Source organism: Danio rerio, chromosome 1 (genome assembly GCF_049306965.1).
Source record: "Danio rerio strain Tuebingen ecotype United States chromosome 1, GRCz12tu, whole genome shotgun sequence".
Lineage (NCBI taxonomy): Eukaryota > Metazoa > Chordata > Actinopteri > Cypriniformes > Danionidae > Danio > Danio rerio.
Genome location: NC_133176.1, coordinates 51,906,146 through 51,932,500, shown reverse-complemented (window position 1 = coordinate 51,932,500; position 26,355 = coordinate 51,906,146). Strand labels below are relative to the sequence as shown.

The following is a 26,355-nucleotide window of genomic DNA, read 5'->3' as shown; positions in this document are numbered from 1 at the left end:
GCTGATCAAGCAGGATTAAATGAGCTCTCTAAAGGCAGGCCTGTGCAACAGCTCAACAGCTCCCTTCTGACCCCATAAGTGACACTTTTCACACCGGACTCTTTTTATTAATACTCCTGACTCCTGCTACAAATGATTTCCAGAGACAGATCACAGAAATCTGCTCTCACAAACCATAAACACACACGCTCTGTGATAAAAGGCCAGGAAGATGCGACCTGCAGTGCTGATAATGTCAGGAAAGGTGTGGGACCTTTTCAGCTCAGCTCATGAATATTCATTAGGTGATGCTTGCCCAGTTGTCCTTCCTAAATGATAAATCTGCTACATCAGCATAAATCTGCTAGATCTGCTATCTATCTATCTATCTATCTATCTATCTATCTATCTATCTATCTATCTATCTATCTATCTATCTATCTATCTATCTATCTATCTATCTATCTATCTATCTATCTATCTATCTATCTATCTATCTATCTATCTATCTATCTATCTATCTATCTATCTATCTCATAAGCTATACAGTATATGAATTTGCCCATATCTTCTTCAGTTTTATGGTTAATTGCTTACCAATCAAAACTATTGATTTTATTTTATTTTTTCTCCCATGACCTTCCTCTGGCTGCTTTCCTCAGGGCATATCTTGTAGCATCAAGCTTTGTTTGCCCATATCTCATTGTAAATCTTTCCTCAAGGAAGATCCCAGGCCTCCACGTCTATGCAGCGATGCAGGACGAAAAAGAGCAAGAAATGATCCAGAGTCCAGTTTCTCCTACTGACAGCACACCCAGCAGCAGCTCGCAGAGAGAACTGCTCACTTCACTGGAGCCTCTGGACACTGAGCCCAACACACAGACCATCGGTGAGAACACACACTCTCTCTTAGAATACTTTTACAGGTATTAGCTTTCATGTAGAGCATGAAGAAACTGTGCATGAGAATGTTTTGCAAAGTTTCAGGCCATTATTTAAAATATATAATTCCATATTACATGCTACATGTACTCTCCGAAAATAGATATTGCCGTCTGTTACTACTACTTATTATGCTCAATCCTTAAAAAAAAAAAAAAAAAAAAAAAAAAAAAATATATATATATATATATATATATATATATATATATATATATATATATATATATATATATATATATATATATATATATAATTTAACACAGTCAGTTTGTGTTGGAACAACCTTAAGAAATTGTGTTAAATCCACCTTTTTTTTTTTTTAACAGTGTAATGTACATCAAGTTGTAAACTTTCCTCAATGTCAGTTTATAGCCACATTCACACAGTGATGCCATAAATATCCAGAAAATTTGTAAAACAACTTCATTATTTAAAAAAAAAAAAAAAAAACACTGTTTACACAGGCAATGATGTTCCATAAATTTTCTAGAAAAGACTGCTTCATCAAAATGACCTCTAAATGGCTACATTTGTATTTGTAGACATAGAAGGGCTTGGGCTGCTTTGTCCCAGAGACACCCAAAGACAGGAGCGCGAACAGCAGCTAAATGTTTACACATTTGACTACATTACAAGTTCTGTGGATGGATTATTATACTATATATATATATATATATATATATATATATATATATATATATATATATATATATATATATATATATATATATATATATATATATATATAGTATAATAATAGTTATAGGCAATGAGTTGCACACATTTTTAATAATTCAAAGATTTAAATCTGTTAAGTTTAATTAAATATGTTGCATTTTATGTCAATAATAAATGATAACGCTGTCAAATGAAATGTGAAATAGCATATGTTTGAAATTTTCATAATTTAATCTTATCTTATGCCTAATATAAAATATATATATATACATATTTTCATATATATGTTTATATAAGTATTGATATTGGAATATTTAAAACAATACCATCTTGCTTGTGCCTAGTTTCGATACCGGCTTTGTTCTCTCATTTTAAATGTTACAATTACAAAAAATATATCTATTTTTATATAATCAAGTGCAGTAACATACAATGTTTTTGTTGATGTAAACATAGATCTCATTCTCATACGCTAGCCTTGTTTATCTTTAATACAAACAAAAAATTAAATGCTACATTTTTTGTGTGTGTGGGGGAGGGGAGCGGGGGGGTTCCTCGCAATATTGAAAATGATTGTTTTATTGTATGGTATTTATTTTATTGTATAAAAGTTGGAAAGTCTAGTATGTCGCAATGCTCCAGGATCTCTGCCTCTCTTTGTAGATCAGTAATTTAATAAAGAAAAAAATATAGTTGCTGTGCTGCATAGAGTACTGTATGAAATTGACCAATATCGGTATCAGCCAAAAGTTTTTTGCTGAAATTTTATCGGCCAAATAAATCCTATCGATGCATCTCGAGTTGCTCATAAACAATATCAACTTTGATCTTCAAATATTGTAGTTGTATCTGCAGCCTGGAAGAGTGTGGTTTTGTTGACTTATCAAGAAGATCCCATTTTCCGCTGTGAACTAAAAATTCACTTGACTCTTAATTGAGATTTGAAGTGGTAAAAACAAGTGCCATCATCTCCTACTATCACTTTGTTTACACACGAGGAGCTAAAACTCAGATATGCTCATGATCATTTGGTTTCTGACTAAATGCTACAAGTAGTCCACCAATCACAGCAGAGCAAGCTTTAATTTGACCAATCGTTGCAAAGTAAATTCCCAGAAAAGCAGAGTTTAGAGAGATTGAATCCTTGAACAAACCATTTTAGACACAGAATGAGAAAAAAAGAGCAGATTCTGCAATGGATATTATAGGGAAATTGATTGGATTTAAACTAGCATAATAGTTTAAAACAGCATACAAGATTCTCTCTGAATCTTGCGAACTGCGAATACACTTTATCTGTCACTTTCAGTCAGAGTGTGTGTTAGACATCTTCATGAAAATGGCTTTTTTTTTAGTTGTTGGAAAAAGGGGCTCTTGTTGATTGCAGGGAATAGCATCGGTCGCTCGACTTACGGTCCCTTGATGGCGCCTGTAATAAATCAACAAAACAGCAAATGTCATGATGCATTTCAGCTTTCTAGGCTGCCGTAGGAACATTGCCACTGCCAATTCATACACTCATCAGGGGTTATTTGACATTTGGAAGACAGAGTTTGACAACACTCTTACTTGCATTCCTCGTTGGCTCCTGAAGCTAAACTACTGATTGACATTCAACCTAACATTCCTCAGGTCTATACTGACATGAGAGCGTCATAATGCAGATTTATCAGCTGAGGTGAATCTCCAAATGCTCAATGTCCAAGAAATGCTCAACTGGATTGAAATCTCATGACTGTGGAGAATGTTTGAGTTTAAATAACTTGCAGTACTTCCAGTTTGAGATGACTTGACATTCTTTTGTTATTGAGTTACTGCAGTCCTTCTGTCAGCTAAAACTTAATTCTTTTATGACATCTTAAATAGCGATTAGATGACATTGTAAACTTGTTGCTTTTAAAGCGATTAGTTGACTTTATAAAACTGAGCAAACCCTCATACATAATTATAAGAAAATAAGTTGTCAACTTAATAGTTCCAAGTAAATCAACTTGTTCTTTTAAGGCAATAGCTTTACTCAATTTACTCAAGTAAAGCTGGCAGCTAGCGCTCTGTAACTCTCACATGGTTGCCCACTGAAGCTTAGCATGGTCAGTACCTGGACGGGAGACCACATGGCAAAGCTGCCTGAAGTGGTGTTAGAAAGACCAGCAGGAAGCGCTGGGGGTGTGGGTCCTAATGCCCCTGTATATTGATGGGGACGCTATACTGCTCAGTAAACGCCGTCTTTCAGACGAGACGTTAAACCAAAGTCATTAAAATTCCAGGATGTCCTTCAAAAGTGCATTTTACCCCCAAATTTGCCCACTGTCCATCATGGCCTCCTAGCCATCCCCATATCATAATTGGCTTCATCACTCTGTCTCCTCTCCACCAATCAGCTGGTGTGTGGTGTCCGGTCTGGTTCAGTATGGCTGCCCTTGTGTCATCCAGGTGGATGCTGCACACTGGTGGTGCATGAGGAGATTCCCCAAAAATGCGTAAAGCGCTTTGAGTGTCCAGAAAAGCGCTATATAATTGTAAGAAATTGTTATTAATTATTATTATTATTATTATAATACAGAAAATAATGACATTTTAACAGTGCAACAAGTCTATATGTTTGGAAGGTACTCATTTCAAGCTTGCAAATTCTCTGAGCTTGATTGTTAAAACATTTACAATTATTGTTTTTAAACTTAAGCTGTAGATAGTTTAAAAGTTTTCCATTGATCCATCGATGCGCAGCTCCACAAGTCCCAAACCAGTGGGGACAGAGGCAAGGAACAAACTTCACCAATTGATGAAAGTGAAGGGAAAAAAAACCTATAGAGAAAATATAAATAAGTAAAAAAATATATATATATATATAATTTTTATATATATATCATATACATATAAGTAAAAAAAAACTAAAAAAAAAAACATGATATAGTTGTTGAAAATGACAGTAGTGGCTCATTTACCTATATTAGTATACTTGTGTTTTTGAACCATACTATGGTAAAGTACTTGAATTAACCTGTTGTGGTTATTATATAGTTGCAATGGTAACACAACAACTATAGAATTACCACAACAAATTAGTTTAAGTACTTTGCTACAGTGCGATTTAGAAAAACTATACAGTAGTATTTGCTATAAATTACTATAGTATTTTATTAAACATGGGTCGTTATGTTTTATACACTGTAAAAAATAAAAAAAAAAGCTGGGTTCCACACAATCAAGTTTTCTCTCCAAAAACCTCTAGAATTTTGTTGTTTTAGCTCGTTTTTAATACAGCAAACATATTTTGAGTGTATTTTAGTCATCTTGTTTCTCTCTGTCTCTATTTTTTCTTTCCCAGAATGCATCAAACCTCATCCACGCGTCAAATTCTCATCAGATCTTCCTACATACATTGACGTTTGAACTCCGGACTCCGCCACGTTGAGGACTTTTTTGCTCATGCGGACACAAAGGTTTCAAGCTTTATTCAGTACTTGTGCATGTCGGACATTAACTTTACCGTGCTCTGTGAATAATAGAACAAACTTTGTACAGCTTTTTTTATATACATCCGTGTGTTCAATAAAACATTTTTCGATGCGGTTCATTTATAAAGATGCCAGTGTGTACAAAGTCCGAGGGAAAACGCTAGCATGATTGGTGGAAAAAACGATCCTTATTGTTGATTAATAGTGTTTATTTTTTATGTTTTACTGCTAACAGTGGCAGTATTAAATGAGCATTTTAGAAGTTTTAATAATACAAATAAAAAAAACTGTACAATTATTAATGATTATTGTAAACTGGAAAGATTCAGGGGGTTTATTTTGTAAACTATATTTAGCACATTTGTACTTTACATGTAACACACATTGTAAAAAATGATTCATTGACTTTGATTAAAATGAGTAAACCTGTTGCTTTTAGTAACAATTAGTTGACTTTAAATAAACAAGAGAGTAAACTGCGCATAACCATAAAAAATTAAGTTAAATCAACTTACATTTCCAAGTTACAATTGGTTTACTCTCTTTTTTTGAGTAGAGTCAACTTACTGATTTTAAGGCAACAGGTTTACTCACTTTTCTATGTAAAATAAATCACTTTTTACAGTGCATAAATGTAGGATTATCCTTTTTTGTTTTAAGCTTTTTGTTTTGCTTGTCTGCAATATACTATCTGACAGAATTCTTGTGGTTGATCCCAGTTTAAGAGCACCAAATAATAACTTGACTTCTAGTTGATCAGTTGGAAAAGTGGCAGTAGGTCGATTTTTCAGATGAATCATCTGTTGAACTGCATCCCAATCATCACACATACTGCTGAAGACCTATTGGAACCCACATGGGCCAAGATTCTCACAGAAATCAGTCAAGTTTGGTGAAGGAAAAATCATGGTTTGGGGTTACATTCAGTTTGGGGACATGCGAGAGATCTGCAGAGTGGATGACAACATCAACAGCCTGAAGGATCAAGACATTTGTGCTGCCCATTACATTACAGACCACAGCAGAGGGCAAATTCTTCAGCAGGATAGCGCTTCTTCACATACTTCAGCCTCCAGATCAAAGTTCCTGAAAGCAAAGAAGGTCAAGGTGCTTCAGGATTGGCCAGCCCAATCACCAGAGTTGAATATTATTAAGCATGTCTGGGGTAAGATAAAGATGAATCCAAAGAATCTTGATGAACTCTGGGAGTCCTGCAAGAACGCTTTCTTTGCCATTCCAGATGACTTTATTAATAAGTTATTTGAGTCATTGAAGAGATGTCTGGATGCAGTCCTCCAAGATCATAGGAGTCATACACAATTTTAATTCTTTTTTTTTTTTTCACTGCATAATGACTTTATATTCTATACTGTACATTATTTCTGTTAAGTGACTAGACATTTGTCTTAGCAAAGTCAGACCTTACTGTCCTACTTAAATAATTAAAAATCAAGACATGATCATATTTATTTTGGTAAAGTAAACGTAATCTAGTGGACTTTGCCTTTCATATAAGCCACTTCTGACACCAGATCAACTAGAAGTCAAAATAACATTTGCTCCTAAAACTTGTATAAGCAACAAGACTTTTATCAGGAAATGTATATATTTTTTCTTTGTAAAATAACTTCTTAATCTGTTTATATGTAGAAAATGACTGTTGGTTTGCAGATACATATCAGTTAGTATCAAGATATGAAGTGCAAAACTGACTTGATGTTATTGGGACATTATGGCCAAGCAGAAGATGATAATCATAAACTACGTCTTGTGTTGCAGAAACACTTTTGTATGGAATAATTTATGTGCACGAACATGGGGTTGGTGATTAAGGTTTCAATTTTGCTAATTAAATTTTAAATTCATTCATGTCATACGACCAAAACAGAACTGTACAGGCTGACGGATATGAATGTATGAAAGTGTAAGAGCATATTTAAATATTTATTTTTATTTTTTTCTCTCATATTCATAAGAATTATATTGAGATGCTATACTTAGGAATCAATTATTTCTTAATGAATAATTTGTCTTGTATGACAGGTAGCATACAGATCATTTTCTGACTATCTATTTTATCTAATTTCCTTTTTTTTTTTTTTTTTTTTTTTTGCTTTATATAATAAACACTGGGGAAAAATGGACCTAGAAACATATTTTCACTCAGAAATTGTTAATTCATTTTATATCAACATTCCTTTAAAACGTAATCCAATAATACAAGTGTATAATTTATAAGTTTAATTCACAAACTTGTTTAAAGCACAAAAAGACTAAAATAATAGGTTTATTTGTACTTAAGAATGTGTAGTTTTATTATATATATATATATATATATATATATATATATATATATATATATATATATATATATATGTGAGGAAAAAAATTTTTTAAAGGGGCTATAATTTAGATTTTAGGCTAATAATTTAAAATTTAAAAAAGAAAAAACATCAAAGGGGGGCTAATTATTTTGACTATATATATATATATATATATATATATATATATATATATATATATATATATATATATATATATATATATATATATATATATATATATTAAGTATTTAATTGTTTTTCAGTATTTTATTAATATATTTGTTACACAGAATTACAAAGGAAATATTTTTTAACCATTTTTTGCTATTTTATTTTGTCAAAAGTTACTTAAAAGCATTAAATACAACAAGCATACTGTCATTTTACAAGCATACTGTTAATTTTTCACATTAACAAAATGGGACTACACTTTTCAATTTTTTTCTTGTAAAGTTTTTTATTTTTTTCTGAGTGAAAATTGTTCACTAAAAATAAATCTAAAAACCAAATTGATGGTTTTGTATGCTCAGTAATTTACTACATTTCCCTGCACAAAAAAAAAAAAAAAAAAAAATTATAATTAAAATAAATAAATAAATAAAAACTGTTGGGACTACAGTAAATGGGTAAAAATGGACCTGTATTTCATGTTTTTTTTTTTTTGTTTTTTTTTTGCCTTATATTTTGGTTTTTGAATGATTTCATGTTGTCCGTAAAGTAAAAACTGACATTAATTAGCTAATTTTCTATAAATATTTTATACTATTTATTATGATTTTTTTATTTTGTGCCAAAAAACAGTTTTTAACATAGTTTACCCAAAAATGAAAATGTGCAGTCTGCACCCTTAGTCTACCCGAAATGTATGACTTTTCAATCTTCAGTAGAATAAGTGCTATAAACAGCACATCATTTGAAATATCCCTCACAAAAATGCCACCATATCCTCAGAAGCCTCTGCAATTAATTTACTTTTGTCTGTATGCGTTTTTTTTTTTTTTTTTTTAACTCTGAAAGTATCGTTGAAAGTGTGGCCTTTAACATGCATTTTATAAATCCCCAGTGACTATAGTTTCAACTAAAAATCTCTTTTAATGTTCTACTGCTATAACATGTTTGAATACAATTCCAAACATTGACATTAAATTACTGAACGTCCTCCTGTTTATTAAAACCCTTCTCACATGGCAGAAGATGGTGACATATCTAATATTGACATCCTACTTTCCCTATTTTTGCGCTTCTTTCAATATGTTGATTATCATTTGAATATTATGCTTATATATTACATTATTTATCAGTTTTTCTATTCCCACACACCGGTGAATGTAAGTGGAGGTCATCTTTGCTAGTAATGTTTTAAAGGGAATTTAAATGGGTAATTTTATTTCCGTCGTTCTCGTTCCGTCACCTTTTGTATGCTACGTATAAAAATCAAGTCGATGATATATTCGTACACGGACGATTCGCTTTGGACACAATCACGATACAGATTGTATTTTCCTAATGTCACTCAAGTTATGAGCTGAAACTGTCAATCAAACAAGCGCAAGGCATTGTGGGTAAGGGACGGGGTCGTTAAAAAGAGCAATAGCAATATCATAAGTAGTTCTGTTGAAAAGTCATACTGATATCAATGTCTGAATCGAAAATGCGGCATTGTTGTGACGGCTGAAGAGAGATGCGTTTAAAAATGTTAAATTAAGTTTTGCGTTTTGTTTGAAGGCGGAGCTTAGAAAAACCACTGGCTATGAAACAAGACACTTTACAAGCTTTGAATGGACAAACGGTTCTCTCTTAAGAGTATGGAAGATTATTTTTGTAGTAGACAAGAGTTTTATTACTGTAAAGATTTTATAAATATATAAATATATATATAAATATCTAAATATAAATATATACAAATTCTACGTGTGTAATGTTTTGGTTTGTTTCTTTTCATTTTTTTTTCCTCTTTCTTTGACCTCGACTCTGTGCTATGTGGAATTGGTTCTGTTTGGTGCAGTCGTATTTATTCAATGAAATCGGTCCCTGTTCTTATTGTGTTTTGATTTTCTTACAGTATTTGTAAAAACAAAAACAAACAAAAAAAATACATTATGTAATTTGCTGAAGTAACATTTAAATCATTGATTAAAGTATCAATTGAAATGGTGTGGGGTACTTTTTTTATGTTTGCTGGTGTGTGTGTGTGTGTGTGTGTTGGCGAAGTGCAGGCGCAGTTGATTTATTACATTGTGGAGCACCCAAATACCATAGTAATACAAACAAGGTAATACCAGTCATTTATGACCTCGTGGGGACAATTTTAGCCCCTTTCAAGAATATGGCTCTTAAAATATTTAAAATTCAGTGTTTTGAACATGTAAAACAGCAGATTGAGGCTTGGGTTCATTGGTACATTTAGGGTAAGAGGACAAAATCTTTATGTCTATGGGAAAAAAAAACCCACATGAAATTGTTTAAATGATGTGATTTAAAACAGGTGATGTCAACAGGTGATTGTAATTATGATTTGATAGAAAAGCAGCATCCAAGAAAGGTCTATTTCAGGGATGTCCAAACTCAAATTTTTGCAGCAGATTTTAGCTCCAACTTGCCTCAACACACCTGCAAGGATGTTTCTAGAAAGCCTAGTAAGAGCTTGATTAGCTGGCCCAGGTGTGTCTGATTGGGGTTGGAACTAAACTTTGCAGGGCACCGGCCCTCCAGGACTGAGTTTGGACATGCCTGGTCTAGTCCTTTAGGAGCAAAGATGGGCCGAGGATCACAAGTTTTCCAACAAACACGTCAGAAAATGATGGAATCGTTTAAAAACAATGTTCCTCAAAGAAAGATATTTTTCACCTTCAACAGTGCATAAGATATTTAAAAAATTCAGGGAATCTGGAGGGATATTAGTGCGTTGCAACACCTCCTCTCCTCGATTTGGTATTACATTTAACATGTTACAGCGTTAAGGACAAGGGCACAAACCTAAGCTGAACAACCGTGATCTCTGATCCCTCAGGTGGCACTACATCAAGAATCCACATTTATCTATAAGTGATCACCACATGGGCTCAGGACTACTTTGGCCAACCTTTTTCAAAACTGTACTAGGACAAAAGAAAGCCCTATGTTAACAGTGTCCAGAAGCATCTGGGATGGTTTGCCAACAAATGCGTGAGAAAATTACTGAAATATTTAAAAACAATGTTCCTCAAAGAAAGATATTTCACCTTGAACAGTGCACAACATATTTAGAAATTCAAGGAATCTGGAGGGATTTCAGTACGTAAAGGACAAGGGTGAAAGCCAGCTGAACAACTGTGATCTCCGATCCCTCAGGTGGCACTCCATTAAGAATCATCATTTATCAATAAGTGATACCATCACATGGGCTCAGGACTACTTTGGCAAACCTTTGTCAAGTACCAAAATACGTAGTTACATCCACAAATACCAGTTAAAACTGTACTTTGACAAAAGAAAGCCCTATGTTAACAGTGTCCAGAAGCATCTGGGATGGTTTGCCAACCAATGCGTGAGAAAATGTCTGAAATGTTAAAAAACAATGTTCCTCAAAGAATGATATTTCATCTCCAACAGTGCACAACATATTTAAAAGATTCAAGGAATCTGAAGGGATTTCAGTGCGTAAAGGACAAGGAGCGAAAGCCTAAGCTGAGCAACTGTTATCTCCAATCCCTTAGGTGGAACTGCATCAAGCATCATCATTAATCTAGAAGTGATATCACCACATGGACTCAGAAGCACTTTGGCAAATCTTTGTCAAGTACCACAACATGTAGTTACATCCACAAATGTCAGTTAAAAATGTGCTGTGACAAAAGAAAGCCCTATGTTAACAGTGTCCAGAAGCGTCGTCTACTTCTTTGGCCTTGGAGGCATCTGGGATAGACCACCATACAGTGGAAACGTGCTCAGTGGACGGCTGAATCAATATTTCAAGTATTTTTTTTTTTTTTTTTTAAACGAACACCAAAGACGAAAAGGATCATCCAGACTTTTACCAACAACAAGGCCAAGAGCCAAGGTCTGTTATGTTATGAGTTTGTATCCATGCCCTTGGCAAAGGTAACTTGCCTCTGTGATGCACCATTAATGCTAAAAAGTACATAGAGAATTAGGAGCACAATATGCTGCCTTCAAGAACACATCTTTTCCACACCCATGCAAATTTCATCAAGACCATGCAAAACCACATTCTGCACACATTACAAAGTCCTGGCTGCGAAGGTAGAGGATGCAGATACTTAACTGGCCTGCCTGCAGTCCCGTCCTGTCTCCAATACGCCTATGAAAATTTCAACAAGACAATGCAAAACCACATTCTTCACACATTACAAAGTCCTGGCTGTGAAGGTAGAGGATACAGATACTCGACTGGCCTGCCTGCAGTCCTGACCTGTGTCCAATAGAGAATGTGTGGCTCATTTTGAAGCACAAAATATGACAACAAATACCCCATACTGTTGCCTACCTTAAAATTTTTTGCATGAAGAATGGGTAAAAATTACACCTGAAACACTTCATCGCTTTGTGTCTTCAGACCCTAAATGTCTTTTAAGTGAAAAGAAATGGCAACTTTTTTTGAAATGTGTTGCAAGAACCAAAACAGATTCGGGGTATATAGATAGATAGATAGATAGATAGATAGATAGATAGATAGATAGATAGATAGATAGATAGATAGATAGATAGATAGATAGATAGATAGAATAGGTATGTATTTGTTCTTTCAACAAAAAACAAAAAAAAAATAATTTAGTAAGATCTTTGCTAATAGTAAATATATCCTGAGTTAAAATATTTGTACTGGAAAACAATAGGATTTCCGCCCTTTCAAAAATAATACAAAGAAGAGAAATGAGCACCCATTAACGGTGAACATATTGGCACCAGCGCAGCTTCAGAGAGACAGTGAGAGTGAGTAAACTAAAGTCACACGAGACTGCAGATTAAGCAGCAATCAATGGCAGCAGCCGCTCACATCTCAAGGTAACTTTCAGCAGCGCCCGGGGAGATCCAGCATGACTCTGTTTGTGTCTGTTACGCAACTCTGCAGTCAAGGACGCCGCTAATTCAAGCCTAATGAAACATTTGGATTTCCACAAAAAACATCATACCCTCATGATGAAGTATCAGGCTTGAGACAAATGCAGGTTTATCAGGCCTGTCTCCTGTAGGATAATAAGCAGTTCAATCTGCTCCCATGGGTTTGTAGCTTCTCCAAGGACATGAGACTGAATTTTTACTCTGGTGAAACAGCAAACTGGGGCCACCGCTGGCATCTCTGCTAGCAGCCGGTCGACTCGACACATTTAATTACCTTTGAAATGAAAGACCAGCAGAAGAGTAAAAGATAGAGAGAAGCACAGCAAAGAAGAAGTCCACAAGTAAATCATTTAATACTGTTGGAAGTCTGCCTAAAATCAAAATTAATATTTTTGGGGGTAAATATGTTAGTCTAGGCAGCATGGTGGCTCAGTGGTGGCTATGTTGCTTCACAGTAAGAAGGTTGCTGGTTCAAGTCCCGGCTGGGCCAGTTGGTGTTTTTGTGTGGAGTTAGCATGTTCTCCCCGTGTTGGCATTGGTTCTGGGTGCTCTGGTTTCTCCGCCAATCCAAAACATACACTATATGTGATTTGAATAAACTAAATTGGCCATAATCTGTGTGTGTGTATGGGTGTTTCTTTGTACTGGGTTGCCGCTGGCAGACCATCCGCTGCATAAAACATATGCTGGATAGTTCATTCCGCTGTGGCGAACTCTGATAAAATAGGGGATGTAGTGTAATGTAACTTTTGCAGCATAGGATGCACATCATTTTTTGATGTACATTCGAATCATTCATATTTTTAAAAGAGCGAAAGAGCGCATGCTGTTGTGTGTGTGTGCGCCACGCTTAGCCTCGGACAGGCTCGGAGACGAGCAAAGCACACACATCTAACGCCATCTTAATGTGAGTACTTTAATGGTCTAGTACATGCACATTTGTATCAGAGCGCAGTGTTTAGTGATTATTTATATTAACCCTCATTTGTGTAATAAACAAACAAGTTGAGAATCAAAAGACGTGAAAGAGAAACCAGAGCAGCACTATTCTTAAAGTGACAGTGCGCAATATTCTTGCTGCAGCCTTTTGTTATTATTAATCAAACAACAAATGGAGAAAATCTCTCACTGCTCTTGACTGAAGGACTTTTGTAGCTAAAGTTTTTTTTTTTTTTCTTACAGTAAAGATGCTTAAAGCACAGTTTAAACACAACCGATTTGATAACTCATTTCTAATAACTGATGTCTTTTATCTTTGCTATGATGAGAGCACATTATAATTAACTAGAATTTATTTTAAGATACTAGTATTCAGCTTAAATTGACATTCAAAGGCTTAATTAGTGTAATTAGGCAAGTCATTAGTTTCTTCTGCAGACAATCAAAAATATTTATAGCTTAAAGGGGCTAATAATATTGAGCTATTAAAATAGGTTTTTAAATATTTAAACCTGCTAGTCGAAGTCTAGTCTAGTCTAAAAATATTATAGGAAATACTGTGAAAAATTCCTCTGTTAAGCATAATTTGGGAAATATTCATATATATATATATATATATATATATATATATATATATATATATATATATATATATATATATATATATATATTTATATATATATATATATATATATATTTATATATATATATAAATAAATCACAGGAGGGTGAATAATTTTGACTTCAACTGATAATTGTTTTGAATAATTATTATTACGATTATGATCAAAATAATCATGATTATGAGTTTTCCCATAATCAAGCAGCCCTAATAGGTAATTTGCTAACAACGCATATTTAAATAGCCAGGTCACTGTTAATCTGCTTACTTTTGAGAGCAGAACTGAATTGTTTCTATGCAAATTTGCTCAGTTGTTGCTCATGTGCTCATTAGTTGCGCTATGCACAATTAATGGCAAAACTGCAAAAGTGGATCAAAAAAATTGTGCAGATTATCGTTTAGGAACTATAACATAAACAAAATGCTATTGCCTATTGTTTTTTAAAGGGGAGAGGTTGTATGATATGCCCCGCCCTGTCTTCCTGTATCAGTCTAAATGACATCGCACACTGAACAAAGCTGCACATTTCAAGGCAGTTCAGCGAAGCTTTCAAATAACAATGTGGTGCTTATGAAAGGAGCTCTTTTCTTTGATAGTAGGCAATGTAGAGTAACAATATGCACAAAGAGCATCAATCATCTGATGAATGCGTGTTTTGTGTCAGATGTCCAGCCAGGATATTGTGCTGCTTGATTTGAATGGCTTCCCAGGAAGGAGTGACTGCGCCTCGCTTTACAAAACATCATTTTATCAAGCTGGGTTTCACAATAACACTGAAAAACCATGCTGAACTGGGGTCAGAATGCTCACCAAACAAACACCAGGGGTCCGTCTGACCAAACACCAAACGATTTCAAATGTGGAAATCTTCTAAAGGTAAAAGTTATATAAAAGTTATACTCTTATCAATCTCTTTCTTTCTTTCTTTCTTTCTTTCTTTCTTTCTTTCTTTTTTTCTTTCTATTAATCTGATTTACCAATGTCACACAAGTGGCAATTTCACATCTGTCACATCCATATTGGAGAGATGCCACATCCATAACAAAGCTTTTTCCTCAAAAATGTGAAAATATGAAATTATAAAACCAATCATTTTTGTTTTATAGAGAGCCAACTCATATCCTTTTGATTATCATTGTTTCTTTTGGGTTGTGCAGTTTAATTCACAGAATTTCTATAAAGTATGTTGTATATTGTAAACCCGCAGACTTTTGTGGTCACATCCATAACGCATGTTTATTTTCCTCATTTAAAGAGTAAAACTTGTTTACAGATTAATGTTTGTCTGGTCCCGTAACTCTGTGGTCAGTTGTTCTGGAATACTAAAACATACTAAAACATTGCGACAAAGCTGTAAATGTGCGTACGCAATAAAAAAATCGAAAGCCTTATGTACAAAGACTTGAGTTGAGTTAATACTAAAACATTGTGTACTAACAAAGCTGTAAATGTGCGTACACAGTAAAAAATTTAGATGTATGAAACACTGCGTACACAGTGAAACTGTGCACACATGCACAAGCGCAAAACCTCCTCCCCGGTATAAATATGGTAATGACTTCACTTTGGCAAAACCAAACGAAAAAGCAATGGCAAAAGCAAGCAAGAAGAGAAACTTCACAGAATGTAAATTGGAGGTGCTCCTATCGGAGGTAGACCGGAAAAAAATGGTGTTATTAGCTAGTTTGTCTTCCGGAATTGATAACAAAAGAAAAAAAAAATAATAAAAAAAATTATATATATATATATATATATATATATATATATATATATATATATATATATATATATATATATATATATATATATATATATATATATATATATATACACATACTGTATAGTGGGAGTTTAGCTAACATGGTTAACACAGTGGGGTCTGAATATTGCTCTGTGAATGAATTAAAAAAGAAATGGTCTGATGTAAAGGTGCAGGTTAAGAGGAGAACAGTGGGGCACCGTCAAAGTGTGGACCCAACAGGCGGGGAAACAGGGGATGCTGAACTAACACCTTTTAAAGAGAGAGTTGCCTCAACTGTGGCCAACACTTTACTGTCTGGAGTAGTATCCGTGTCTGTGGGAGACACAGATGTATTAGAGCAGGGATGTCAAACTCAACTCCTGGAGGGCCGCAGCGCTGCACAGTTTAGTTCCAACTCTAATTAGACACACCTGATCTTACTAATTGAGTCCTTTAGGCTTGTTTGAAACCTACGGGTAAGTGTGTTGGAGCAGGGTTGGAACCAAACTGTTCAAATTAAAGCTAATGCAAACCTAATACAGATTATTATCACCAGATCTAATGTCCACACGGTGAGTTAACTCAGCAATACCATGAAATCAACGAGAGAGATGCTTCAGTACTTATCCAGCCGCTCACTTCATTAACTTCCCAGCTCTCCCTAGGGACAGATTGTGTTCTCTAAAGGTTAACGCAGGCCAGCAAAGAGAAAGGCACTCTCCTCTCCAGACTGATTTGCATGGTCCACTGGTAATTGGCATTCAGGAAAGGTGTATTTGATTAGGAGGTTCAGAGGTACGCTTTCTCTTCTGGAGACTCTATCAGACAATGTCCTTGTTCTCTACACCACCGGAGAGGCGACGGTGATCAATTGACAGTGATGAAGGTGCTCAACCTAAAGATCTGTCATCGCTGCTTAAAAAGCAGAAGAAAGCAATACATTTATTTGAAGAAGAATGAAACATATAAGAAAGTTAGCAAAGAAAAACTAAGCAGGACTATTAACTGACCCTTGTGGGACACCGTCCCATTTCTGAGCCAAATGAGATTATACATTTCAAAATGAATGAACTTTGGTATTTTTCTTGACTGATTACAACGCTTAGAGTATCTGCAAAATAAGCAAACTGCAACCGATGCATATGTAAACAGCTGATTACTTGTTAATCTGCTTAGTTCTGAATGAAACCCAGAGTAGCAGAACTGAATCGTTTTATGCAAACCTGCACAATGTTTTCATGTATTGATCAAACCAGCTCTTTGTATTTACACAATGAAACACCCACCGCGGCAGAAAGGGTCATTAAAAGCACGCTCCACTGGAGTGTAATCAGCATACACTGACATCATGATTGCAGTAATTATCTTTATCCTTTAATTATTTTGCCTATTTATCAGTAGCATACTAGAAGAAGCCTGTTGAATGAACAATAAACTGTTCACATAGTATGCTTCAGCAAACGTCCAGCGTGCCAAAATTACAATTAGTACTTTTTATGAATTCATGCTTCTTCTAGACGCTGGAACCTACCTAAATAGATAAATAAATAAATAAATAAATAATAGCAAGCAAAAAAAAAAATGTTTATCGTCTTTGACATATACAGTTAAGGTCAGAATTATTAGCCCCCTTTGATTTTTTTTTTCTTTTTTAAATATTTCCCAAATTATGTTTAACAGAACAAGAAAACTTTCACAGTATGTCAGATAATATTTTTTCTTCTAAAGAAAGTCTTATTTGTTTTATTTTGGCTAGAATAAAAGCAGTTTTTAATTTTTTAAAAAACATTTTTAAGGACAAAATTATTAGCCCCTTTTAGCTATTTTTTTCGATAGTGTACAGTACAAACCATCATTATACAATAACCTGCCTAATTATCCTAACCTGCCTAGTTAACCCAATTAACCTAGTTAAGCCTTTAATTGTCACTTTAAGCTGTATAGAAGTGTCTTGAAAAATATCTAGTAAAATATTATTTACTGTCATCATGGCAAAGATAAAATAAAGCAATTATAAGAAATGAGTTATTAAAACTACGATATTTAGAAATGTGTTAAAAAAAATCTTCTCTCAGCTAAACAGAAATTTGAAAAAAATAAATAAATAAACAAGCGTTCAAACAATTCAGTTGGGCTAATAATTCTGACTTCAACTGTACATACAAGAAATAAAACAAAAAATTATGTTTTAAATTTAACTCAAATAACTCAAAACTGTAAACCAATAGCTGCTTCACACCATTATACCAATAGTAATCATAAGTATTTTGTTACAGTAGCTTTCCAACAGCTACCCCATACTTTATATTAATATTACATAGAGTAGAAAAAGATCTGCATGAATAATATCAACTTTCTCTGCACCATTATAAGCAAACACACTAATCAGAGCTAGTAAACAAAACAAACAAACAAACAAACAAAAAAAAAACATCCTTGCTAGATTATTTATTTTGCCAAGTAACATTTTTTAGGTAAAAAAAAAAAAAATCCCTTAGCAAAAATATAAATGACTGCAATCGACTTGAATGTAATCAAAGTCATAAATCACATCTGTGTGAATGTAAACACACCACATTCTGTTATCCATTCTGCTCAGTGAGGACATTGGAGGATGATTTATTTCACAAGTGCATCATGATGAAACTATAATTCGCACTTATCTAAAATATCAGGGGATGGTTGATGCGCTTGCATAATGCATTCCACTCAAAACTGCTATGATTGCATCATGCTAATAAATAAGATGTATGATAGTTTGATGAAACTTGTATTGTACTTACACTTTCTCCACCTGCAGTACCGTTTGCTTTCCACAGGGGGAGATGTGGGACCACCAGAACATGCTCAGATTTTATAAACCTCTTACAGAAGAAACAGAAAGTGTAAAGGAGCAGGCATTGATATTGTCTCCCCTCAGCCTGTCGTACAGATATGTCTCCTTTTGTTTAAATAACAATTACTGTCACCGGTTTCTTAGCTAAACCTGCTGAAAATATATATATGAGGATGAAAAGTAAGTCCAACTGACAAGAGAAGGGATTTGCAGGCGAGCTCTTAAGGTGACACTGTAATCATAACCTATAGGAGAAATGACACACAAAAAAGTACTTCTGCAATCTGAAGAGCAGTTTGAGAAGTTTTGTTACTCCAGCTCTTCATTCTGCCACCAGAGAGGGAAAGAAAAGTGCTGTCCTAGTCTGTAATTGGCAGAATGGTGCCGTTTCTGACATCCGCCAGAAAGAAGTTAACAGTGCCACTTTTGTCTTCTTTTCTGTTGTTAAAATACTTCTCAGTTCTAGTTTAATACAGAGAAGTAGTTCAGAGGTTGATTTCATCTTAGTGTTTTTGGGTGTGTTTTGTTTTGTTTGCTTGAGTATCTTGAGAGAGATTTCAGCACAAACACGTGTCCAGGAGCGGACTGGCCATCTGGCAGACTGGGCGGTTTCCTGCTGGGCCAACGTACTTTTTGGGCCAGGCTGGTCATCATATTATGATCTGATCAGCCCATAAAATGCTTAGCAGCGTATCGTTTTTTTCTTTTTCTTTGTAATTAATTGACGACTCTGAATGCTTTTTTCGGACAGACCGGCCCATGTGACATAATCTGCAGCCTATTGTTTGTTTTCTTTATTGACTGTAGGTTGGCCCAATCACAATTTCCTATTATGACCTCAGTGTGAGCATGCAACGTTGGTGTGTATTTGATAAAATAGGTGAGAGCCAGAGAGATGGAGAAGAAACGGAAGGGAGGTGCAGAGAAATTGCGGGAAACACACTGGCGTTTCATTTAGCGGTTCTGAAAAGTTCTCTGTCTCTGACTACCAAAAAGCTGAGGAGCGGGAGTTTTTCCGGGAGATAGAACATTACGGGAGATGGGCGGAAGATGGGTCCGAAATGCAGGAGACACCCGGGAAAAACAGGAGTGTTGGCAGGTATGCATCTCACTATAGTTTGTCACCTTAGAAACATAAGGTTCCATCTGACATTTCTGTCAAAATTGAGATATTGACATATTCTTATGTTCATAGTCTTATTAAATGACAACTTAATTACATTATGGGATGTTTTTGTGTAAGTTGTTTACATTTTAAGACTTTTTATTTAAAAAACTAACGTTACACAAATACTGTTTGCTATGGAATGCAAAAACTTTGAAGCTCAATATCTCAAAATCATTTAGAACGCAGATAGAACCCTATAAATGTAAGGTGAGGAGTTGTTAAATGTGATATTGAATTCATCTTGTTGTCTCTATCTAACGACTCTTCGGTCTTTTGAATTACTTGTTCTCACACTGGAAAAATGCTTTTCTTACTTAGATTTGTTGTCCTGTTTCTGTCTTGTTTTAAGAAATAATAGGCCAAAATGAAGTGAGTTTTTCCTTAAATCAAGCAAAATAATCTGCCAATGGGGTAAGCAAAATAATCTTATCACAAATTGAAAAACAACATTATTTTGCTTACCCCGTTAGCAGACTATTTTGCTTGATTTAAGGAAAAACTCACTTAATTTTGGCCTATTATTTCTTAAAACAAGACAATATGTTTTGCTTGTCTAGAAAATGCTTCTTGATTTAAGAATTTGTAGATATTTGGACTAGAAACAAGACAAAAATCTAGGTAAGAAAAGCATTTTTTGCAGTGCAGGTAACTCTGTTTTGGCTGAGTGCAAAGATAAGTTATTATATCAATTTATGTAACCACGTACACTGATTCTGCACATTGACTGATTGCTTGCCTTTATCATATAATTTTTTTTTTTTGTACGTTATACTTTTACAATAGCCATTATTGATTATTAAAACTGATATTCAGCAAAAGAGACAGGGTAAAGTGCGTACTTTTCAATGAAAATGAAAGGAGACCATTATGTTATAGGCCCTGTTTTGTTATAATTATGCATAGAGTGAAAATGACGGTCATATAAATATGTAGCTACACAAGGCCGTTATGTGTCTGTGAATCCTAATATCAAAAATAAATAAATTTACTTACGTTTTCATTGTTAAGAAGGTGAATGAGGTTACAAAGTACACGGTTCCCTTTGAAGATTTACCCATTCGTCAGCAGGCAGTTTTTGCTATGTTTATTATTTTATATAGGCTGAGTGAATAGTGTATTGAATACGCTAAATTGGCTGTAGTGTGTGTGTGTGAATGGGTGTGTATAGGTGTTTTCGATACTGGGTTGTGGATAGAAGTGCATCTGTCGCATAAAAAATTGGCTGGAATAGTTGGTGGTTCATTCCGCTGTGGCAACCCCTGATAAATAAAGGACAAAGCCAAAGGAAAATAAATGAATGAGAAAATAGTGTTATTTTTAGAACCTAACAAAAATTGTTATGGACAGTATAAAGAAATTAAATTGATATTAATGTCTGTATTTTGTGTTTTTTGTAAAGTAGGAGTTAAAGCTGCACGATTCGGGCTGAATTGAGAATCGTGATTTTTTTGTCTAAATTAAAGGTCACCATTTTCTCACGATTCTATAGATGTAAAATAAAGGTTCATTCGAGTAGGCTATTATTATTGTTATTTCTCAAACATATGGTAAAACAGCAATAGGCTTAGTGTAGGTCTACTGTTGGTTAAAATGCTAAATGTTGCATAGACTTGAAATGGTGGATTTAAACGGACTTTAAATGTGTCCTGGTCATTAATGCACAGTAAAGTGATGACATCAGAATACAACTGTTTATAATTCTGATGTTGAATTACTGTATTTGAGAAAATGCTTACAATCTGTCATTGACAACATTATTAGCCAATTATGCTACTGGTAGAATCTGACATTTGTCATTATCAGATTCTCTCTTGCATTATATTCAACATTATATGCTAGAGTAGGTATACTGACGCTGTTAAACATTTATTTTCATACTCTACACTTAGTGTTTGCTATAAATGAAAAAAAAAAAAACATCAATTGCTTGTCGCAATCATAACTCTAAAATGGAATATGATTATTTAAACGTGTGCGCGCTTTCGGTTTCATTTGTCACGTGTAATTTTGCGGCCGTGAATACACATTACATGAAGACGGAAATGACATTTTTGTTGTGAATGATATCTTATAACTACAGCATGTGACTCTTTAAACACAATTTTGAGATGCCCACATTGCTGAACAATGTACATGAAACAATGTGAAGACTTGTGCGGCCGCCTTTGCTTCTCTCCTAAACTTGAATATGATTGACAGAATCGTAGAAATGCTGGATTAAGATCGCCTAGGGGGGCGGGGAGGGGGGAATCGAGATCTTTTTTCGATTAATTGTGCAGCTTGGAGTTGATAAACAAATTGGACATCCCTAGATAGGTAGCAATTTGATTGTATGTAGTGGACCGCTCTGGCCCAAAATGGCAGGGCTGTTTTTTTGCCCCAGTCCAGCTCTTACGTGTCTGCAGCAAACCAGTACAGATGCCAAATCTGACGTGGTGGGTATTTAAGTCGTTTTTTTTTCATTCCAATCACACTTCTTTTCCCATGTAAATGAAGCTTGCAAAATGCAGAACATACTATTGGCATCCAAAGAAAAGCTGCTGGTAATCAATTCCACTTAAAGTGATGCCGAGCCATGGATTTGCATTCTGCAAACAGCAAATTGAGTTCAGCACAGATTTTTTGGGGCGTGCTTGTGCCATTATCGAATTAGCATAATTTCTTTAGCGATTTGGGTGCCAGAACAACAGAAGAGGCGGCATGTGCACATCACACAGCAACAGTTTACTGTAGGCATGTAGAAATGAAGTTCAAACTAAGCATTAGGACGGGTCAGAAAGGCGATTTAAGTGAGACTGAGCCTGGCATGGTTGATGGTGCCAAGCGGGCTGGTCTGAGCGTTTTAGAAAACTGCTGATCTACAAGGATTTGGCACACAACTGTCTCCAGGTTTAAATATAGGGTCTGAAAATGTGAACATTTCCAGCTGTACTGTGGGTAAAAAGGTCTTGTTGATAGTAGAGGTCAAAGGAAAATGACTGGATTGGTCTGAGCTGCCCATTAACTACAACAGAGGTTTTATAATTTAAAATGTTAGCAATTTTTTATTAATATTTCTTTTTCTTCTGATGTTGTTGCTCATCTGCTTCAATTTTAAAGTGTTGAGCATTCAGAGATGTTCTTTTGCAGACTCGCTCACACAGACACACTTAGAGTATTTGTATACAGTGTTGGGCAAGCTAATGTACTTGGAAAATGTAGTGAGGTAAGCTTTTAGTTACTTAAAATAAAAGCTACAACTTGGCAAAAGTAGCTTGACTACGAAGCTATTTTTTTATTTTAAACTTGAACTAACTTCAATCCAAGTCAACTGTATTGAATTTACTGTTTATACTGGTTTGAAACTGAATGTACTGATAACTCTACTGTTAAATAATAATAATAATAATAATAATAATAATAATAATAATAATAATAATAAAAAAATAAATAGAATTGGCCAAAAAATAAATAAATAAAAAATAATAAATAAATAAATAAATAAATAAATAAATAAATAAATAAATAAATAAATAAATTGCAATCAGCGCATTTGTATTGTGTCCGTCTTGTGATGACTTTTTTCACACCATGTCAAAAAGGTCAAATTTTCTCAAAGTTGTGAACATGAGTTCTCTAAACTAAAATGGCTCCCCAAATTTGCCGCAACTGTGTGATTATATCAGGCCAATATGAACCGAAATGTTGAAAATATACCAAGAAGAAATAAACCAGTTCTGAAGGTAAAAGGTGGTCTGATCTGCAACTACCAAGGTGTACCAAATAAACTGTCTGGTGAGAGTATATTCCCCCCAGTGTATTTACAGTAACCACACACACAGTTCATAAAGCTGCTATGTTGGTGAGAAGAAAGCATTTGTTAAAAAAGAAAAAAAAACTCCTCTCAAATCTCATCCGGGCTTCGCCTTGAGGCACAAGAGAGATTCTATGATTCTAAAATTGAACTTCCTTGGCCCGAGCAGTGAGCACTATGTTTAGCGCAAAACCAATGCAGCACATCGCCCTGAGAATATCCGTACGGCGGAGGAAGCATCACTCTTTAGCTTTTCGTGTTGAAAACTCATAAAGGTAGAAGGAGAAATGGATGGAGCTAACTCCAGAAATATCTCATAGGATAAAGTGCTGCAATCAGCAGGAACGCTGGCACTTTAAAGACACTTCATCTTTTCCACAGCACCTGAAACATACAGTAAAAGCCACAACGGGGTGACTTCCAAGCAAAAAAAAAAAAAAAAGAAGGTTAATCGCCTCAAGTGGCCCTGCCAAAATCCAGACATCGGTCTTACTGAGCATCGCTGGAACGATTTAAAGATTGCAGTTGAGGATCGATCCCCATCCAAGCTGATGTAGCCTGGGGAATTGAGAAGAAGAATGGGAAGAGTGAAATATTCCACTGTCAAGATGTGTAGCATTGATACGGATCCAAAGGTAGGGTTGAGTACAGAAACCCTGTTCTGGATCAAATCAGAAAGCAGATTTCAGTACATAATTGTGATGCCTCTTAAAAAATTAGTTTAATTGAAAATGAAAATTATGTTGGTAACCACCCATCCCAGTGTCATTCCAAACCCATGAGACTTTCATTCATCTTTGGAGCACAGATTAAGATAATTCAAATGAAATCGGAGAGCTCTCTTATCCTCCAAACATCTTCTTGACTTGCTCAAAGTGAAAACAAAAAAAGCATCCTAAAAACAGTCACTTCAGTTGTTCAATCTTAATTAGAGCTGCACAGTATTGGAAAAATCTCATTCATTCATTAATGGTCTTGTTGGCTTAGTCCCTTTATTAATCCGGGGTCGCCACAGTGGAATGAACCGCCAACTTATCCAGCAAGTTTTTACACAGCGGATGCCCTTCCAGCCGCAACCCATCTCTGGGAAACATCCACACACACATTCACACACACACTCATACACTATGGACAATTTAGCCTACCCAATTCACCTGTACCGCATGTCTTTGGACTGTGGGGGAAACTGGAGCACCCAGAGGAAACCCACGCGAAGGCAGGGAGAACATACAAACTCCACACAGAAACGGCAACCAAGCCGAGGTTCGAACCAGCGACCCAGCGACCTTCTTGCTGTGAGGCGACAGCACTACCTACTGCGCTACTGCCTCGCCCTGGAAAAATCTGATTGTAATATATTATTTTTATGCAATAAATATATATAGCGATATGAATAGTTTGACGGTTTGAAAAGCTCTATTTGACAGCTCTTTTGGAAGTCTATCAGTATTCAGGTATAAAAATTGAATAATCACAATGTAAAAACGCTTTTTGTACTTTAACAAATTTAATTAATGTGATAGATGTGACTATTGCAGATGCGCAGATTGTGATATTGATGCTGAAATTATATATTGTGCAGCCCTAATCTTAATGTTATCAAGCTATGAGAATACTTTCATGCGCACATATAACTAAAATAACTTTGTTCAACTGTTTCTTGTTTTCAATGTGAGTATAGGGGGAACATTGCTGTGTTGCAATTGGCCACGCCTCTGACCTATTACTTTGGAATGTGCCTGTGCTTTGTTTCATATGTAATATGAGCATATGTAATATATGCTAGTATAAATTTTGATATACTTAACCTGAAAAGATATTTTTAATTTTATTTTTTGTATCGTTTTTTAGTATCAATTAAAGCACCATGTAGGCTCAACAGTAATGAGTAAAAAAATATCCATTTGACTTAATCACTATTTCAGAGGTCAACACAGCAGAATGAACCGCCAACTATTCTGGCATATGTTTTACATAACGGATGCCCTTCCAGCTGCAACCCAGAACAGGAAAACACCCACACTCATTCACACACACACACACGAACACACACACACACACACACTATGGTCAATTTAGCATTCAATACACCTATAGCGCATGTCTTTGGATTGTGGGGGAAACCAGAGGAGGAACCCCACGCCAACACAGGGAGAACATGCAAACTCCACACAGAAATGCCACCTGACCCAGTCGGGACTCGACCAGGGACCTTCTTTCTGTGAGGCGACAGTTCTAACCACTGAGCCACTGTCCCGCCATCAAGCTCATGTAATTCCAAACTAAGATGTCTTGTTCTGGAATCTTCACCAAAGTTGAAACAAAATAGGGAACCTTTTTTTCATAGTCAAAGGTTGAGCAGGGCTTAATTTAATCTGCAGAGTTGTGATTGGGTTATTAAAGTAGGCGATGTGTACTATAATGAAGTTGTTTTATAGGCAGAGCTTGTACAGTAATTACATTCTGAGGAGTCACTATAATACAATTTCTTGAAAATAACCTGATGAACTAGGCTGAATAAGACTGGAAACATGTATTAGGGAGACATAAAGGGTCAGTGGGCTAAAATGTGGACAAATGAGGAATGAATTAATGTAGTTGAGAGTCAGCGCTGGTCATTTGTTATACAGCAGGGAAGGGTTTTTTGTTAGTCTGGGGTCTGCAGTGCATGGAATTGTGCAGTAGATGGCACTGGATATATGCTGAAAGCTCAAATGCTTGTGCCTTAACGAGAAGAGCAACTCATGTTTTGTAGATTCTCTTGAAGGAAACTCCTCTTCTTTTGGGGATGAAAGCACAGGAGAATGAGCTCC

General features: G+C 35.1%; 2 protein-coding genes across 9 annotated transcripts in view; both read left to right on the top strand.

The window, feature by feature from the left end:
- sorcs1 (sortilin-related VPS10 domain containing receptor 1) overlaps nt 1–7,092 on the top strand; it is a 474,217-nt gene extending 467,125 nt beyond the window's left edge. For 4 of the 8 annotated variants that reach the window (XR_012408194.1, XR_012408190.1, XR_002459094.3 and 1 more), the window contains 2 exons: nt 706–868; nt 4,928–7,092. Coding sequence is in view for 4 of the 8 variants with exons in the window: in XM_021477192.3 (XP_021332867.2) it covers nt 702–868; nt 4,928–4,992 (232 nt within the window). In the remaining 4 variants the exon portion in view is untranslated. Of the gene's footprint in view, nt 1–701; nt 869–4,927 lie in introns of all 8 variants that reach the window. The other 4 variants (XM_073954505.1, XM_073954515.1, XM_073954520.1 and 1 more) reach the window with 2 other exon arrangements.
- The window catches only part of gsk3bb (glycogen synthase kinase 3 beta, genome duplicate b), an 834,817-nt gene that overhangs the window by 790,552 nt on the left and 17,910 nt on the right, over nt 1–26,355 (top strand). The window lies entirely within an intron of this gene.